The sequence below is a fragment of the Carassius carassius genome, chromosome 34 (genome assembly GCF_963082965.1).
Source record: "Carassius carassius chromosome 34, fCarCar2.1, whole genome shotgun sequence".
Taxonomy (NCBI): domain Eukaryota; kingdom Metazoa; phylum Chordata; class Actinopteri; order Cypriniformes; family Cyprinidae; genus Carassius; species Carassius carassius.
Window position 1 is genome coordinate 25304912 of NC_081788.1, and position 21474 is coordinate 25326385.

The 21474-nt window shown below is 35.0% G+C and overlaps 1 protein-coding gene across 2 annotated transcripts in view; it reads right to left on the bottom strand.

Annotated features, from left to right (window-relative positions):
* The window catches only part of tafa5l (TAFA chemokine like family member 5, like), a 43487-nt gene extending 40621 nt beyond the window's left edge, over positions 1-2866 (bottom strand). The window contains exon 1 of one of the 2 annotated variants that reach the window (XM_059523226.1): positions 2134-2866. In XM_059523226.1, coding sequence (XP_059379209.1) covers positions 2134-2230 — 97 coding nt within the window. In that variant the 5' untranslated portion in view covers positions 2231-2866. The remainder of the gene's footprint in view (positions 1-2133) is intronic. The other variant, XM_059523225.1, reaches the window with a different exon arrangement.
* Positions 2867-21474: the final 18608 nt, after the last annotated feature.

The window sequence follows — 21474 nt, forward strand, 5'->3', positions numbered from 1 at the left end:
AATCTTGTAAATCTCTCATCTCATCACTGTCCATCTCGTTACGCCGGGCATCGGTGATGAAATGCTCTGTGCATTATCGTGATGTCATCACAGCAGCTCTGTTGTGATTCTGGATGACAGCCCTGGCCTGGGAGGACAACATAATTAAATCATGACTATAACACATGCGCTGCTGGCGCACAAAGATACACACACATCTCCATATCGCTTATGTCTCACCACAAATAAAGCACTATCATAATATGCATATTTTATGCTGGATCATTTAAAAGGCCATTAAAAGGACAAGAGCAATGAGGGTTTTTCATCACATGCCTATGGTGCTTGAAGGGTCAAGGTTTCATTCGAACCCACATACTTTCATCTGTAAATGACACGGAGCCAAAGAGTGGCAAAGGTTGATGATCACACACATTGATCAATTTATATCTCACCCACAACTTCAGTAGGGTCATGGATATCTTTATCGAAATGAAAGGCCACCACACTGTAGCATCACAGCAATCATAAGTTGCCGTTTCATCTGGCTGTATACCGAAACCATGTTCCTTTAATTAATTTTTTTTGTTTACCCAGAATTTAAAATTCTGTCATTTTTTACTCATTCCAACCCTGTATATCTTTTTTCAGTGGTAAAATAAATACATAAGTAATAAAAAAAATTATACAAAATATGACCTGGTTTTAAAAAGTAATTAAAAAGTTAGTGAGATTCCACAGAAAACAGAAAGACATTTATGCTTAGAACTAAATGAGGGTGAGTAATGACAATTAAAGAAAAATGATACTGAATAAAAGAATAATGTTACGCAAAATCTATCAACAACATTAAAAAAGACTTCATGGCAGAAATAACCCCTTCACCTTGCCTGTAAAATACAACGTATTCAGTGACATTTGATAAGTGAGTTATCAGCTTGTGCAGCTTGATGTGATGCAAACAAAATTTCTTGTTGCTTCTTGGTGGTCAGAATAAAAAGAAATGTATTTCAAAGGAGTTTCCCTCCTTAGTTTAAGCCGGAGGCCATGAAGCCCAAATAAAGCTCAGCCATTAACTAAGAGGATCTACAGTATAAGCAATGCTTGATCCCTCAAATACAAGACACCAGTTCACACCTATAACATTCAACGCACTGAAAGTCTCAGTTAAACGTAAGGATTTGTGCAGCAGGGTGCCTTTAAATCTGCAGTATTACCGTGTTAAGACACCACCGTGAGATGATGTGTCAAGGTCTGTAATATCTCTTATTAAATTCCATCTTAACTCAAAACCCCATCGCACCCCCCACTGACAGCCATCTGCAAAACTTCCACATCAGCACACAAAGCTGTGCCACGTATGACATGCCTCGCAGTGCCTTTTTAGGGCAGTTAGTTTATCAAATGTGAGTCACATTCTTACCCCTGACTTAAAATCATGACTATCCTCTTCATTGCCTCTAGAACACACACAGAAACGCCATACAGACACGCACACACATGCAACAAAACAGTGTGTAATGCATGTTAGGTACTGATGTAAATGCATGCATACAAAAGCACTGGTCTCTGAACACATCATTCACAGCATTAGAAAAAGCAAAAGAACTTCAGAGGCCCATGAGCTCCACACTACAACTAGTGTGACACACACAATGCACCTCTAAAAGCCATTCACAGAGAAAAGAAAACTGCAAATTAGATCTCAATTGAGAGGAATCACAACAGTGACAAACTGTCTGGAATTTCTCATGCTCCACATCTCAAATTTGGTGTATTTCTCCAAAGACATTTTAGGAGAACCCACTGAGACAAAGTTACATCTCGAATAAATCTCCTGAGCTACGAAAGAGCAACCCCTGAGCAATATAATTTTCCTCAGGGTTGTGAGGCATGCCCTCTATATTATGTTATAGATTTCCCTAATAATATTACAAGCTCTCCAGGGTCTCTCAGAGGAGTTGTTTCTGTCCTAGACTCTATGGTTCTCCCCTGGGTGTTAAGACATATAAGCTTGGCTAAGAGAACTCTGACTGCAGCTTTTTTAAATAACTTTATAGGGACAAAATCAGGTGAGTCTACGCAGAGAGATATGAGGTTATTTGGACCTCGTTACGACAGTGAAAGTCATGTATAGTGATGCTCAAAACTTGCCTTCTTTCAGGATGTGGGTGTAGATCATCCACAGCATGAGCAGGCAGCAGAGAGACGCGGCTCCGCCGGCACAGAGCGCCCGCATCCCCGACTGCATCCTCACTACGTCCCGCAGAAAACACTCCCGGCACCCAGCCTAAAGCAAGTTCAAAGCAAACTCTGCTACTTCCATAGATTTTCAGGGGAATGTGGCCGGGATGCGAAGAGAGAGTTAATCCGACGTGAATTTACGCGCAGTGGTTTCCATTTTACGCATCTCATAAAACGCATTCAAATATTTAATTTGGAAGAAGCGGCATTAAAAAGTCATTATTTTACAGGTAGTTGCCCAGTTTAACATTTAACAACATAATGTGTATTTTAATTAAAAAAAAGCAAATCAAATCGATGGAAAACTCATCCAAGCAAAGTCATAATTTGGTCCGTTGGAAATTGCGCAATTCCTCTGCGGTCTGGAGAAATGGTCAGTGGTACTAGTGTCCAGTGGTAACAGGTCCAGAATGTACGGATGCTGACTGTAGATGAGCTCGAGGAGAGGTTCTGTTCTGAGTCTCCAGAAATGCGCCTTCTTCAATGTCACTCCGACGTTCCCAAACCAGTTCTTGTCAAATCATACAGAATGTGCCCTGTGGAGTTACAGAGAACAGCAGTGAAGTGTTTCGCGCACATTCTCCGTGATTCGTGGCTTGATTCAGAGCTGAGTTCTCCCTCCTCTAGATCTCCCTCCGCGCGCGCACACACTCACAATGTGTGGAGAAGGGATGGAGATCGTAAGGAATTTAACTATTCCGGTTCCTTAACGATTCTTTCAGATTCTTAAACCGGTTCAGTTTCTGGTCCTAAACCCCCCCCAAAATGCATTTAAAATTCGGTTTCCTTGTGGGTTTTTACACGTTCCAATTTAGCATATAAATAAGCCTATATTAAGTTATGAGGTTAATGAAAAAGACTTTCAGGTTTTGTTCTACTTCAGTTACGTATCACATCGGTTAAGTTATTCGTTAAGAATCGCTCAACACGTCGCGTTGTGTGTCTGATTCAGTGAAAAGATCCGAGTCAGAGTCATTCCATAGGGGGAAATCGAACTAGCTACTGGTCGCGCTGTATGCGTTTGATTCAGTGAAAAGATCCGGTTCTTCGGAGTCATTCCGTCTGGAATCGAACTGTAGCCTACTTGTCGCGCTGTATGCATTTGGTAGAGTAAAAAGAACCAAATCATCGGAGTTATTCCCTCTTGAATCGGGACTATAGTTCGCGCTGTTTAATTCAGTAAAAAGAACCGTCTTTTCGTATAGTCATTCCTGCGGGAATCGATCTGCACTGGTCGCGATGTGTTCAAGTCACTAAAAAGATGCTGCTGATTAGTAACACTCCTTACAGCCTACGACATAGCGACATTTTTTTTTGACAATACTGAAATGCGTGCTTTCCATTTTGAAAGTAGGCTTCAGTGTAACAAGACAAAACAAAACACATTAAGCAAAGATGGTAGCCTAGCTAAATCAATAAATGCCTCAAACTTAATTAAATGTTTTTATATATTTAGGTCTACTTAGCCAAAATGACAGTTGCACATGTTATTAGTCATTAATAGCTCTGTCATTAAGGTTGCAACACTACAAGGAAACTACAGGAAGATTATTTTTAACTTAAATTTCTGTGCATTTTTGTTTAAATATCCAGTTTTCAGTAACCAGTTGATTACTGTAAACTCACGGACACACAATATACAAACAGGTTAAAAGATCATCTCCTATGGAAAAAAACTAAACAAAAAAAGAGATACAAAAGAAAATACTGGCTACTTGCACATCCTTGCAGAATTCACATGCTGAAATTGAAATAAATTACAATAGCACATATCCATTTTTCATAAAGTGATTGTTTACTTATATTCTTCAGATAACACTGTTTTGTGGAAAGACCCAGCAATATTTGCAGAGCCTATTACATGATCTTGTAAAGCGTAGGATTGTGACTGGAGTTGCAACTAAAGTTGAGTCTAATATGAATATGATTGTCTGGATATGTATACTATATAGGATTAGATACACAAATAAACAAATGGAATGCCTTCTTTTATATTAGTGAATTTAAAAATAAAATATCAGCCCATAAAAAGCCTCTTCTAATGCAATATGCATGGAGCAGCGCACATTATCCAAACAGGATGATTTAAACAACAGCATTACAATGAGCTTTACATAAAGTATTAAACATGGTCACAATCTATCAAACTTATCAGAACACAACATCAATGATGACTCCACCACAATGTAATACAGGTTAAAAAATGTGTTATATACCACTATACTGTATGTCACTCACAAATAAGCATCACAAAGAAAAGATATACATCATAAAGAGAGATTAACAGACACGTACCTCAGGTGATTCATAGAAATATTCTGCAAGCTAGAATGACTGACATGAGAATGCTTTCCAAAACACCACACACACAAAAAAAAGTCAAATGGAGTCAAGCTTGTTTTCTTTGCAAATTCTACTATGCTCTATCAATATGTTGTTTTCCCTCTCACTCTCTCTCCCTCCCAAAATCTGCACGTCATTCCCTGGGAGATAAGACCAGGTACAGTGCTTCATCTCCATATTTTGGTATTCTGTACTGCACTGCGCTGGTGTACAATCCATTCCCATCTTTCAAGATTTAATGGCAAACCACCATTAGACATTTTTTCTCCTTCTGCTATTGGCATTAAAAAATGACAGTACATTACAGTCAGCAATGTGAAATGAACATATTGTTCCACATTGATTATTCACTTATTCTCATGTCTTTCCAAACCAGTGTGACTGACCTTCTTTCTTTCATGGATCAAAGAAGGAATTTTGATTGTATGATATTTATTCCTTTCAAAGAACACATACAATGACCTGGGGCTTTCAGGCTCCAAAAAGGACAAAAAGACTTCCAGGATGCTTCCATGTCCTTTTTCAAAAGCAAATCTCTTTGCAATTAATGGCTTAAAAGTTACATTTTTAGGGACAAAAGCTAAGTAATAATAATAAATAATTTATATATTCTTAATTATTATTATTATTATTAGTAGTAGTAGTAACGGCAGTATTGTTTTTGGTGCTTTTGTTGTTGAACAAAATATGCCAAACCATCATCATTTATATCTAATAATTAATTAATAATTAATAATAAATAATAACGATTTAATTGTTTTATTATAAATAAAATGTGATTAACCATTTTATTTATTTGTTTATTATAATAATAATAATAATTATTATTATTATCAATGAACAAATACAGTTACTTTGGTACACACAAAAAGACAGCATAAAACTAGCTGATCGTTTGGACTGCTTTTATCGTACCTGTAAAGCTTTCATTTGTGTGGCGGTGTAAGCATGCTTCAGAACATCTCTTTTTGCATTCAAAATCCAGTTTTACAATTGCATGCATGAGCACATGATGACAGAACCTTCATTTTTTGGCCAATTTATTCCTTTAAGTAGTCTGAGAGTCTGATCAAACATCATCTATGTTCAAGCAAGGCTTTCACATAATGTATTGCAGCAGACAGCTCAGGTCATGCACACCTTTTTCTAGAGACCTTTAAATGTCCATTAAGCCTTTTTCAAAAATCAAACTGACAGAATTTCTACATCGATTTGCTCTCTTCTACAGCCTACTTTAACAACAGTAAACAACAGATGACACCCAAGCTATATTTCAGAGAGCCTCTGAGCTCAGAAACGTGACCAGCAGCCCCTTAAAAAAAGCTAAAATCTCAGACCAGCATTGTTCGCTTCCTCTCAGAAAGAAAAGCCAGTCTGAAAACCAAACATAATGTGCTCTTCTGACCGAAAACCTTGAAACAAACCTTGCATATAGATCTGAATTCATTATCACACACCAAAGCAAATCTAATTTCATGTATTGTTTCAAAACCTGAAAGTCTAGACCTGTGTGTAGCTGATGTACTGGCGCTCTGAAGTCAGTACACACGGGCCATCTGTGCGGCCAATAAAGTCAGTGTTTGTGGACCACACTGTCAGATTTAGTGCCCGGCTGATGCCTCTCCATCTTCTAAATGACCGTCGTTAAAAACTCCCCACTCATACAGAATCATATCAATAATTCAAACCCAGACCCTACAACCATCCAGCCTCATTTGCGGTCGAAGGGGACACTCTCACGCCAGCAGGATCCCATGGAAAATGTTAGGCCATAATTATCCGATGTTGATGACAACTTTCCCAATTATCTGATAAAGGTGATGCAGGTTATTCTTCAGGGAGTGTGACCACATTGGAAGACCTTTGGCATGAAAGTCTATTAAAAAAGCCTCTCGGTCGTCGCCCTCAGGGCCATTCATCCTTCATTTAAATGGTTTGAGAGTTGAAGTGCATTCTTTGGCTGTGTCACTGTTCTGTCTCTCGGAGAGAATTGAGCGGCTCCGGTGTCTCTTTGGCAGATGTCTGGAGACCCATCCAAATGGAATCAGCTGCTTTGAATCAGGATTTCATCCATGCAGAGGCAGCATATGGTTAGTGTTTGTGTGGTTAACTTCGCTTTTCCTTATTAGCATCCTCTACCTCACGCCTTGAGAGAAATATCATAATTTGGCTTGCCGTGTAACATCATTATTCTTGCAAGAGTGCAATAACAACAAACCTCACTCTATGGCAATCAATATTTACAACTGTGGCCGTGCATTTGCATCTTTTGTTTGGGTTTTATCACTTTCTGCTGTGTTGGTCCTCAGTTATGTTTCTGCAGAACTGTGCTGCCACAGCACACAATCTGTAAGCTGATATTTTCTGCCAATTTGTAAAAAGAGGAAATAAATGCAATCCACTTACTGTAAAAAAAACAATTATGTAGAAGCGCATAATGGATGATATTAGTCTTTTCTGCAATGAATACATGAATATAGTATATGTTGATGTCAGACACACTAGTTATTCTCAAGCGTTGTGTGTTCCCTGGGGGCACTTGGAGAGATTTCAGTTTTTCTTTTCCTTTTTAAACATATAAAACATAAATTATGAGTTTAAAATAAAAATATTAGGGCTTTCAAAAGATGTAAGCATAATTAATCTCTTTGTAATAACCGACTTAACACATTAAGTTAAATCTTAAAGGCAGAGCAAAAAGTTAAAAAGCAAATAATAATAATAATAATAATAATAATAACAATAATAATAATAGTAAAATTAAAATAAATAAATAACAATATAAAATACATTATAAAATTATAATAATATATTATAAAATCATATATGAATTAATATTTTAATTTTATTATTTTGTATATTAATAATAATAATTATTATTACTATCTATTTTTAAATAATAATATAACAATAATACTTATTATTATCATTGTTATTATTTAAAAATACATGCATAAACAAAAATATCTGTAAGCTATTGTTCATGTCTAATAACATACAATACAATTTATTTTAAAATAATTTATATATTAAAAGAAGAAAATAATTATTATATATTAATATTGTAAAATAAATATGCAAAAACTGTAATAAAACATTTTTATACTAATGTAGAGTAAGTTTCTCTCTAAATATGCTGACATTATAAATATATAAAAAATAATATACTTAAATACTATTTTAATATAGTTAAAAGAAAAATAATAACTGATGGAGCTGTAGGGATACATTAGACAAACAAAATTTGGAAACAATGAGTAACAAAATTAAGTTTAAACATTGTGTGCTTATGTTAAATGTTTATTCTATTTAGATTTGAGAAACAAACTAGGGTCATGTCTATGAAACTCATCAACAACACCGCACACGAAGTAGGATGAGATGCAAATTGGTTTTGATTAACAAGGATCTGTATTGGCCATCTGTGTCAGCAATTATAAGAATGACCATTTAGGATTTATAATGCATTCATACTGCTTTATATGAAAGGTCTGTCATTTACTTAGAATTATGACTTTCATTAAGGGATGATAATATGACAGCAGCATCCCATCTATTATTAGGGAACTGTAATCCGGACTGTCAGCACTGACAAACCACAGAATAAAGCTTCCAAGGTCAAATCAATATCAAGAAATAAACTACAGTTACTGGACGTTATTATAAAGCCATCAATTATATTTTTTAATAAACAATTTCAACCTATATGTCAACACATTTAAACAGACAAAATCCAATTTAATGAAAAAATGTTATACCACAGTGACTTCCTCATTTGGTTCAAGCAGTGACTAACTGCAGAATTACTTCTGTTTCTATTCAGCTGGCTTCCTCCTTACCACAAATAATACTGAAAGGAATAAAAAACAAACAGAAATGCTGGAAAACTAAGTGCACAATAAATAGAGAAATAAAGTGACGCAAGGTCAGAATAAACAACAAAGAAAACCAAAAAGATTGCAACCCACAAGCCGGCATATAACAAATATCAGATGTTAAAAAAACTTTATGCTTTACATCTTTATTCTATCACACAGATGAGATTTTTGTTAATGACAGAGCATAATAGCGTGTGTTTTGAGGATGGCATTATGGGTAATCACTTGTATCTCTTATCTCATGCCTGTTAATGACAGTGTTCGTTAAAACAGCAAAATTGCCTCCGTCAAGAGCTTCTTTCATTGGAAATGAGCTCTTTATCGGAACCTGCAGCCAGAGGAAACATTATACATCAGCCTCTCTGCTTTATCCTATTTTCAATTCTTCCCCCTAATGGAGTTATCTTCAATTTCTCCACTATCAGCCCGAACACTGGAACCGAGCTGGTTTGAGGAATGTTGTTTGATTTGCATTGTTTAATAGCTTTTTTCTTCTTCTTACACTTCCAATGATTAGTGAACGTACTTTGCAGACAATGGCCATCCAATCATTAATCTTCTTGAGCTTGTTATTGCGGAAGTATTGGGAGTGAATAATTACGGCCGCATTAATAGCAGTAAATAGGAATTTCTTTACAGAAGAAAGAAACACTTGACAGTATATGCTCATCAAACGCTCCAGAACTGCTCATTAAAATGCAATGATTCAGTGGTCTGTGATAACTCTCTTTCTTATTTTCACGAAATCACAGGGGATGAAGAAAAACGTGCGGTCGGCTCTCAAGGTCACATTGTGTTGCTGGAGATGATGAAGTTTTATCTAGTCTGTATGTGAACACTGAACACTTTCTAGTTTTACTTAGTGCTGCGTTCGACACCATAGATTATGACATACTCATAGATCGATTACAAAACTATACAGGTATTCAAGGTCAGGCTCTAAGATGGTTTAGATCCTACCTGTCCGATCGCTACCATTTTGTTTATTTAAATGGGGAGTCATCTCATTTATCACCAGTAAAATATGGAGTGCCACAAGGATCCGTCCTAGGTCCCCTTTTATTTTCAATATACATGTTGCCCCTTGGTAATATTATTAGAAAATACGGAATTAGCTTCCACTGTTATGCTGATGATACTCAGCTATATATCTCAACGAGACCAGATTCACCTTCTAAATTATCTAAGCTAACAGAGTGTGTTAAAAATGTAAAAGATTGGATGACCAATAATTTTCTCCAATTAAATTCGGATAAGACAAAGATATTAATTATTGGACCAATAAACACTACACAGAATCTTGTAGATTACAATTTGCAACTAGACGGATGTACTGTTACTTCCTCTACAGTCAAAAATCTGGGTGGTATATTAGACAGCAATTTGTCTTTTGAAAATCATATTTCCCATGTTACAAAAACTGCATTCTTCCATCTTAGAAACATTGCCAAGCTACGAAACATGTTATCTGTTTCTGATGCAGAAAAGCTAGTTCATGCATTCATGACCTCTAGACTGGACTATTGTAATGCACTTCTAGGTGGTTGTCCTGCTTCTTCAATACACAAGCTACAGGTCGTCCAAAATGCAGCAGCTAGAGTCCTTACCAGGTCAAGAAAATATGATCATATTACCCCAATTTTACAGTCTCTGCACTGGCTACCTATTAAGTTCCGTATTAGTTACAAATTATCATTACTTACCTATAAGGCCCTAAATGGTTTAGCTCCTGCGTACCTAACTAGCCTTCTACCCCGCTACAATCCATCACGCTCACTAAGGTCACAAAACGCTGGACTTTTGGTAGTTCCTAGGATAGCAAAGTCCACTAAAGGAGGTAGAGCTTTTTCACATTTGGCTCCCAAACTCTGGAATAGCCTTCCTGATAATGTTCGGGGTTCAGACACACTCTCTCTGTTTAAATCTAGATTAAAAACGCATCTTTTTCACCAAGCATTCGAATAATGTATCTCTTAAATTGTGAGTGTAGTTGCATCTGATCAAGTGCGCATTCTTATTTTTTGCTTGGGCTAATAAACTAATTAATTTTACTTTGTTGGATCAGCAGCTATGCTAATGATGTCTCTATTTGTTTCTATGTTTTGCCACAGGATGTAACTACGATTTACACAAGCTCCAGTCTGGATCCAGAACACCTGAGAAGAGCTGATGCTGACCCTCAGAGGACCTCAGATGATGCTAACCCTGAATCAACAAACAGAACTAACAAATATCGTTACAAGTGTGACTGCATCATATAATAATTATTAATTATTAATAATATTAATAATGTTCATCGTCTGGCTGACTACGTCTTGTATGAATTTTTCTAAAAATCCTGTCATACGTGCACAAACTGACAGTCACCACCTATAAGCTACAAAATATTGTAGAAACATAATTTTCTGTAAAGTTGCTTTGTAACGATTTGTATTGTAAAAAGCACTATACAAATAAACTTGAATTGAATTGAATCAAATATAATTACCAAAAAAAGAAAAGAAAAAAAAAAACATTCCTTAAATGTGTCAAATAATTAAATTCAACTGTTGAGTAAAAATATTTTCTTTACATTTATAATAAAAAATTATATTATATTGTATTGTATTGTATTGTATTGTATTGTATTGTATTATATTATATTATATTATATTATATTATATTATTAATACAACATTCTATTAAAAAAGGTCAAATTAAGTCAACTGCTGAACAAAAACACTTTCTTATAAATATATTATACTCTATATAAACTTATAAAACCTGTATAAAAAAACCTCTGTAAAATGGTACTGTACACATGGTAGAAATCAACATTTTGTAAATCAATTCTGTAATTATTTTTAATAACTTGATTTGTTTTCTTAAACAAACCTCACCTATTGCTTCAGACTTGTTATTTTGTTGAAAATGGGATGCAGCAAAAGTTCTCTCCAGGATGTATATGTTCAAAAAATAAATAAATAAATAAATAAATAAATAAAAAGACGAAACATCTACAAATGCATTATATTTCCACAGACACTGCTGTAATTAAACTGCATACTTCTAATGCATATACCTAATGCCACCTCCAAAACGCAGCACAACAGGTTTCTGTGTCTTTGTTTTAAAATGAATTGTTGTTATCAGCAGGTCTGGCTGTAGACACCTCTGGTTTACTTTGCTTTAATGATTTAAAGGCCTGAGGCGACACACTGACTACATTGGTTTCCAGAATGTGCTGGAACAACAGATTTTGGATGAAGGTTCTTCCACAACCAATAAGAACAATAAAAGCCTTCCTGGAATTGGGAGTTTTAGCAGCTCAAACATTATAAAAATAATTTTCCACCTCTGAGAAAAAGCCTTTTATCTGTGACAGGAGATGAAATGATTTTTGTGTTAGAGAGAACGAGGGAGTAGAAATTGTTTACCTGAAGGATATTAGCATAAATGTGTGTGCTAGTGACTTTCTTTCCCCCTATCTCCTTCCCCGTGTCTATTCCTTATATCTTTATGTTTTAAATGTTACAAAACAAGCTGATCCAGATCCCTACTCCTACACAATGTGGGGCATGCAGCATCGGCCCTGCACCAATGTTCCGTGTGATCCTGTGGTATTTCTATCCCAATACGGCCACTGAAATAGCATCAGGGTTTTTGTAGGGAAACAAGAGCTAGCTGCCTCCAGAAGACATCAAACCCATATTTCATCTTCTCCAGATTTCACCTGGAATGAGAAACATACGCAACTGAATATATGGTAAGCATCATTAGCATGATCTGTTATTGCTCTGAGCAACAGTTATCATTAGAGAAAAATGCTACTGGTGATTAGTAAAGTATGAAAACAAGCTTCTGTTTTCTAATTGAATACTTTTTTTCCCCTCATTGCATGATATTCTCAGTATAACAATATAAAAAAGTCTAACAAAAAAGGAATAAGCAATGGAGCTGAAATAAATAAAACCTGATGAAAGTGTTCTCCAACATGAACTGAGATATTCCAAAGAGCATCTTGTACTTTAATGAAAGCTAGGAAATCCGATTTACTTGGTCAATATCAAAACAATAAAATTAGTCTAGAAGCTTTATATGATATTTGTTAAAGGAGTAGTTCACCCTGAAATGAACATTTTCTGAAAATCAAAGATGAGTTTGTTTCTTCATCTGGAAAGATTTTGAGGAGCATCAAATGCTCACCGATGGATCCTCTGCAGTGAATGGGTGCCGTCAGAATGAGAGTTCAAACAACTGATAAAAACAACACGATAATCCACAAGTAATCTACACGACTCCAGTCCATCAATTAACATCTTGTGAAGTGAAAAGCTTTATGTTTGTAAGAAGGGGGAAAAAAATCCATCATTAAGGTGTTTTAATGTTAAGCCATCACTTTTGGACAATATACCAGTCTATAATCCAGTATTGTTCAAATAACACTTCCTCCAGTAAAGAAGTCCATCCCCTGCTGTACTCTCACATCAAAATCCACTGACAGATTTGTTCAGAACCGTTCTGGACTGTTTTTGATCTTTCTCTTTTTGTTCTTGATCTGTGCATATTTTGGACTCTTTTTCTGATGGCACCCATTCACTGCAGAGTATTCATTGGTGAGCAACTGATGTAATTCTAATTTCAATAAATTTTAGAAGTAACAAACATAATCAATAAGAAGAAAAAATCTATATGGATGAAGTGGGGGTGAGTATATTTAGAGCAATTCATTGTTCAATTAAATGTACATACATAAATAAATAATCCAAAACTATTAAATCCAAAGTTTTTTGGTTTCAGAGGTCTGAACCCCCCTGTATACTTAACAGAGGCCCCCAAATTTTTTTTATAAAAAAATGTAAATCACTTCACTTCTTCACTCACTCAGTCGCACGCAAATGCACACACACACATTCACATTCACGTGCACACACACATTCACGTGCACACACACACACACACACACACACACACACACACACACACACACACACACACACACACACGTGCACACACAGTCAGACCTCAGAAGTCAGAACTCAGTTCCTAGATCCTACAGATAAAGACATACGAGACAGGAATAAATGAAAATCAACTCTATTCACATGTGTGCTGAACATCTATAAAAGAGAAACACAAAAGCAGAAAAGAGCAAGCCTTTGCACTGAGATCTTCAGGTACCCGTGCAGCCAAGCAGACAGGAAATTAAAAAGCTCATAATCAGCTCTGCTTGGAGATCATTGTATTCTTCTCTGGGATGTAAGAACTTAATATCAGCATATCTGAAAATAACACATCACTGTTCCTCAAATGTTTTTGTACTGAAACAGAAAAGTATACTATATACAGTACACTCCGCTGCATGTATCTCACATTCTCAAAGTAAATATAAAATCAGAATGCACCCTCGTGACTTTCCTAATACACACTCCTGGCTTTATTATGAACTATTCATCAGAAAGAAAAATCATCAATACTTGATAACCTGCTCCACCTTTGAAACAACATTCTTTTCCAGCTGATGAATATTAATAGACAAAAACCCACACTACCGTTCAAAAGTTTGGGATCGGTAGGATTTGTAAAAATATTTGTAAAAATCTTAAAGCTGCATTTATTTATATGTATTTATATTTCAAATAACAGTTCATATTTTAATATATTTTAAAATGTAATTTGTTTATTCAAAGCTGTATTTTCAGCATCATTACTCCAGTCTTTAGTGTCACACGATCCTTCAGAAATCATTCTAACATGCTGATTTGCTGCTCAAGAAATTAAAAAAAAACAAAATGTCATATTCAGAATTCTTTAATGAACAGAAGGCAGCTTTAAAAATGTAAAAAAAAAAGAAATCTTTTGTAATATTATAAATGTCTTAACTGTCACTTCTGATCAATTTAAAGTATTCTTTGCTGAACAAAACTATCAATTTATTAAGATGAATAAATAAATAAATACGTATATGTGTATAACTAAAGGATTCTGCTAATGATTTCCATCACAGGAAAAAATTATATTATAAAATATATTCAAACAAAAAACTGTTATTTTGCACTGTAATAATACTTCATAATATTACTGTTTTTACTGTATATTTTATTAAATAAATGCTATATATATATATGACCCTGGACCAAAAACCCAGTCTTAGGTGTCCATTTAGTCAGTTTTTGAAATTGAGATTTATACAACATCCGAAAACATAAAATAAAATAAAAATCTATATTTTTGACCAATACAATGTTTTTTTTGGTTATTGCTAAAAATATACCCCAGCGACTTAAACCTGGTTTTGTGTTCCAGGGTCACATATAGCTATGGAAGTAAACCATTGGCTTCAGATAAAACTGATTTCCTATTCTCAGAGGAAATCCACTGAAAAAGGAATAGAATGAGTGAATACAGTTTAAGAATCATAACATCTCACGTGTGATCCCAGAAGACATAAACAGTGTATTTTCTTCTCTCTTAAACATGCGCGCACACACACATTCCTGCACAGACTGGTCTCTGTGGATCCCCCCCACCAACACCACCAAGTAAACGGTTTGGTCTCAGTCTCTAACACACACAGACAGCCTTAAAATTGTTTAGTACTGCTCATGGAGGGAGTTCAAGCGTACACTGATCTGCAGAGAAAAGCGCATATACTGTCCTCGCTTCACCTACATATCATGATGCACAATGCTAACGGAGGATTCTGCTAGATGAATAGCCAGATGCACTGCATGTCTGCCATTGTGTGCTGCTAGTGGTTTTGCTCAAATTACACAATGTAAAAGTAAAAAAAACATGGTGAGAGAATTCACACAAAGCACAGACAAAAAAACAAACAAACAAACATTTATTTATAATTTTATACATTTCTAAGAATTTATTTTCTGGCTTAAAGAAAATAAAGCATACTTTACTGTGACAATAAGTTAAATCACAGTTAAGCACATTACCTTAATGCAAATAAAAATAATGATAATTTGAAATAATTTGTAAATATATAATGACAAAGTAAATAAATTAATTTAGTAAAATCCAAAACATTTAAATTAGTAATATTAGCATGTTTGCATTGTGACAGTATTTCCATAATAATTAAGCACATTACCCTAATGCAAACAAAAATAATGATAATGATAAATAATTATAAATATAATAATGTATTAAAATGAATAATATTATCAACATTTGTTTGCAATATTTTGAGATTAGATTAAGCATATTACCTTGATAAATATATATTTAATATATAATAATCTTCATTATATAAATATACTGTATAATATTCTCATGAAAAATATGAATCACTAAAAAGGAAAAAAAGAAAGAAAAAACACACACACACGCTGACTTGTTTTACTGTCATTAAAATAACATCAAAATGTTAAATAATGTATAAAAATTAGTTACACAAAAGTTCTGTTCTCCTGAACAGACATCACTGAATTTAAGCCATATTTATAACAGAAAAATATAGGCTAATATGGGTTTTCACGATGCTTTGTTATTATCTTTGACTGTTTTCTAAAGCCCTGGGACAGACGTTTCATTTTAGAAGTGATTCACAGCACAGAAACAGACACGGTTCTTGCATAATGCAGTCCAATAATCTCATGCATTTGCTTTGTTGTTGTTTGCTGTGAACACTCCCCTGTGCGACACCTCAACATCGCTCTGTACCAAGAGAATTTACAAATATCTGTCTCTTCAACAAAGATTAACACTGAAACTGTACCACGACCACTGAAGTATCTGCCCTCTTGGAGTCAGGCCTGTCTGTTCAGTGCATCCACACCACTGCCCCCCAAAAAACTTTAGGCCAGTCTGGAGAGCAGAGCACATAAAAGATGCAGCGAAGAGCTTGTGAAGAATTGTCAGATTGTCAGGCGTTGAAGCGAAAGAGAGAACACTCGGCTGTCTCTGTCGTTTTCGCTAATGCAGCTTCACCCTGACAGCGGCAGGAATGTTCCTCGGCTCAAGGCCAACTCAAAGCACAGGTAGAACAGAGCAAAACATCCATTTTTCAGTGGGATGTTTTCCCAGGGAGCCAGAAGACACTTGAAAAATTGGCCCCTGCCGGGAAATTATGTGCATTCTGCAAATGTCCTGGGCAAACAGAATAAAATTTAAATACAAACTGATTTCGTTTTAGATGGACAGCAGTTCCAAGAATAGATAAAAATGTGCTAAAAGACACCAAGTCCAGTCTCAAAGCTAGCAGACTAGCTTTCAATCATGCCTCATATTTAAAACATAGGTTAAGGTTGCTACAGAGTTGTTAGCCTGGGCCCTCGACACCCGAGACGCTCTTATGTCGAATGTAAGAAGTCGTGCTCACTGCTTTAGGCTGGTCGCTCTCGAACAAACGCTCCTGCGGCGTGATACATTGCTGCTTTCCAGCGGCTACCGTAGAGATACTGTTTTAGGTAAAGCTTTGGCTCTGTTAGAGCAATCCTGATAAGAGATGGCTATCACGCCGCTTTCCCTGAATGATGAATACTACACACACCATCAGAACCTCACATGAACACGGTTCTCCAAGCTCTGTGCACACAAGCTGTGCACGCCATCAAATACCGTACATCCCAGTCCGGTATAAAGCAGATAATCTTCCAGAGCTTTGGAGAACTACACTCTAAAAAGGATGGTTCTTTATATATAATAGTTCTGTTTAGAACCATATCACCTTGAATAATTGTTTTAAGCTAAAATGGTTATTTGTGTTTGACTTTTGGACGCCATCAAATTTCTTACATCCCAGTCCAATATAAAGAAAATGATCAATATCTCCCAGAGCTTTGGAGAACTATCTCTCTCTAAAAAAAACAAAAAAAAAACCAACAACAGCATGATTCTTTAATTAACTGTCACTCACATTTTTGAACATAGACTTGAAAGTGCATGATCCAAACCTAAATGTTTATAATTCATGACTGAAAACATTTTTTAACATGATTTTGATGTACCATTTTCATGGTAACGCAATGTTTGATTTTAAAATGGGTTTCAAAGGATGATTTTTGAGATTTTAAGTTTCAAGTGATATATAATTTCTGATGATTTCTAAAGTGTGATAGAGAAAAAGGCAACAAAGAAGATTTTTTTTTTTTTTTTTTTACAAAGGTCAGAACTGTTATGATGTAGGTTTTTGAGGCGCTCTCTTGCCATAAATTAATCTATAACTCTTACATAATTTTTAACCAAAAAGATTGGTAAAATATCTATTTAGGAGTCTTAGACCTTTCCAACGATAAATAGTTTGTCATGATTAGATTTGGATTTAAATTTAAAATTAAATTTAAATTTATCAGACGCTTTTATCCAAAGCGACTTACAGTGCAATCAGACTATCAATTTTTACCCATCATGTGCTCTACCAATTGAGCTACAGGAACACTACAGGATTTAATTGTAATATAGTGAAGTAAACGTAGGCGTCCCGGGTGACAATTAACAGCTTAAAGATTCTTTACACAAAACATTTAGAACCTTAATGTCCTGAAGAACTGTTTTATGCTAAAATGGTTGTTAGGATTCTTTATTCCCACTATTTTGTTATTAAATCTGTAACTGTCAAAAAATATTTTCGTACTGCCTCATTACTGATTTTCTGGAGCTCAACCATCCAACTACACAGATTGTCAAACACATTCTTAACAAGCATAATGTCCTTCTTACACACATCAAACCCACCATCAAATACTGTACATTCCAGCCCAGTACAAAGCAAATCATCTCCCAGGGCCTTGGAGAAATATACTGGTAGTTTAAAAAATTATGGTTCTTTAGAAGTTCTTTACACACAGTGTCAGTTCGGTTTAAAACCATTTCGTCCTGAAGAACCATTTTATGCTAAAATGGTTGTGTTATGCTTTACGATTCTTTTTTCATGGCATTCTTTGTTTTTGTTTTGTCCATAAAAAAGCACTTTCAAAGCCACATCATTATTGATTTCCTGCAGTTCTATTTAGATCCAAATCTTTCTGAAGAACTGTTTTATGGTAAAATTGTTATTTGCATTAGTCTTTAGGATTCTTTATTCCTACTTTTTTGTTTTTAAATCTGTAACTGTCAAAAAAGAATTTCAAAGCCACCTCATTGATATTGATTTTCTGGAACTCAACCATCCACTACACAGATTGTCAACACACTCTTAACATGCATGTGGTGCCACTCTTAAACAGTCTAAACATTTTAACTTCCAAATCATATCTGGCATCCTACCAATCAAGTAAGTGAGAGTGATATTTAATTTTTTGATTTGAACATATTTTCAAATTCTGACTAGGATTTCTGATTCAAATTGCATTCACAAAAACATTCATGTTCATTGTCAATTATCATTTATTAATTTATTCAGCTGTTTCCAAAGCACTTGTCATTTTGCCATAATTTCCCATATATATATATATATATATATATATATATATATATATATATATATATATATATATATATATATATATATATATATATATATATACAGTATATATATATATATATATAAACGCATCTATGCAGTAAATATGCATAGCACAGTTCTTTATTGCACCTTTATGGAATGGTTCTGCTATTGTTACAAGCCAAGGAGCACTAATCTGGTACTGTCTACATTTCTTCCTGCAATCGGCAGGTTTTTCTCTCTCATTTAACTAGCATTCTCCTTATTTGTGGCTCTCTGGGGAACGCAGAGGCAGAAACAGTGTCTTTTGAGAAGTGTAACCTGTGCAGACTTTGGTTTCGTAACAGTGTTCGAGACACCCTTTGTCTGCTCTCTGGGCTTGTGCTTCTTTTGTTGTGGAAAGTTCTCCCCATTCAGATCAGGCTTGTGAGTGATAGCACTGCGAGATGCCTTCGGTTGCAAACAGACCTGAACGTGTCTCTGGAATGACAGCGAGGAGTGATTAGCGACTGCCTTGTGATGTTTCTACTTGCGTGAGACTTCTATTCCAGAGTTGTACTTTTCCTCTCCATTATTCCAAGCTTAACACTCTTTAAAAAAATACTAAATCAGAGTGCATAAGCTGCAGAGAAATGAAAACAGAGTCTATGATCAGATCTCACCATTATCCTCCACTGACAGGGTGAATACCAGCTCACAAAATGAAAAGTGTGGGGTTGCTAAGCAACGTGCAGATTCTGACGATAACCACGTACTGTAACATGAAGAGAGAACCTGAAGTCTGATCACATGACTGTGACCAAGCAGAAAATCATAAAGTGCTTTTATCGACTATTAAATTATGTTGACAGGAGCTATATAGTGTATTTTAAACAATTGTGTTTGCCAGCATGATTTTGTTTGCTGGACGCTGGATACTGATTGGTGACTTAAAGCAACTGGAAATTACATAGAGCAGAAACCACAAAAGGAACATTGTGTGGGTGAATTCAGTTCATGGTCTGTTAGGTTAATGTCAGCTGCTTTGAGTCCTTTTTATTTATTATTTTTGCTATTGTTCCATTTTAATGGATGGTACAGTAGATTTGACTGAGAGATTAGCAAAAGTTGCAAGTCAGACACAAACATGTGGCCCCAAGTCATTGTGTTAGAGGGTGAATGTAAATTTGCTAAGTAGGATGCATTTCTGGACTTTTTTATGAAATTTCATTATATCTTTAAATGCATTATCTTTCATATTTAACTGCATTTATTAATCTAGTTAATTCAGAAAATTAAGTAATTGCCATTTTTTTCTGCTAATAATGTTTTATTTGTTTGAAAAAGTAATCACATTACATACAGTATAACACATATTTTCCATATATATATATTTATTTTTCCATATATATATATATATATATATATATATATATATATATATATAGAGAGAGAGAGAGAGAGAGTGAGAGTGAGAGAGAGAGAGAGAGAGTGAGAGAGAGAGAGAGAGAGAGAGAGAGAGAGAGAGAGAGAGAGAGAGAGAGAGAGAGTGAGAGTGAGAGAGAGAGAGAGAGTGAGAGAGAGAGAGAGAGAGAGAGAGAGAGAGAGAGAGATTAAAGAATATATGTGACCCTGGACCACAAAACCAGTCATAAGGGTCAATTTCTCAAAATTGCAATTTATACATAATCTGAAAAATGAATAAATGAGCTTTCCTTTGATGTATTGTTCGGTTGGAAAGGACAATATTTGGCAGAGATATAATTAGGCTATTTGAATATCTGAAATCTGAGGGTGCAAAAAAATCTAAATACTGAGAAAATCACATTTAAAGTTGTCCAAATGAAGTTCTTAGCAAGGCACATTACTAATCAAAAATTAAGTTTTGATATATTTACAGTGGGAAATATACAAAATACCTTCATGGAACATAATATTTACTTAATATCGTAATGATTTTTGGCATTAAAAAAAATCAATAATTTTGACCCATACAATGTTGTTGTTGTTTTTTGCTTGTTATTACTACAAATATACCCCAGCGATTTAAGACTGGTTTTGTGTTCCAGGGTCACAGGTGATAGGTAGAATGTTGGATAGAACAATAGATCAATAGAATGATAGATAGAACAACAGATAGAAAGATAGAATGATAGATGGAATGATAGAACAACGGAATGATTGATAGAACGATAGATAGAATTATAGATAGAATGATAATGACAGAACGACAGACAGATATTTTCTTTTTTCCTTTTTTTTCCCACAGTCACTCTTAGTTCATTAATTAAAGTTAACAAAATCAAAACTCATTTTAAAGTGTGTTACAAATGACTTCCTGAAGGCTCTATACTAACAAACACAAAACATGACAGCCAATAAGATTTGAGATTTGCCACGTCTGCCGTCACTTCAGCTACACATACTTTATCAGAGCACTTTGTGGCCCTAATGCATTAAAAACTATTTAACTAACTGGCTTTAAACACAAGAGGATCTGCAAACAGCATTACAGATGGAAAAGGAGCACTAGCTTGAAAATTACTCTAAATCAAATGCACGCTTTGAACTGAAGGCCTAACTCATGATTAGTGAATTTGCATCGATTTGTTGATCCAGGAACATGTCCTACTTTGTGAAATCACAGAAAGTGTGTTGAGCATATCTGCTAAC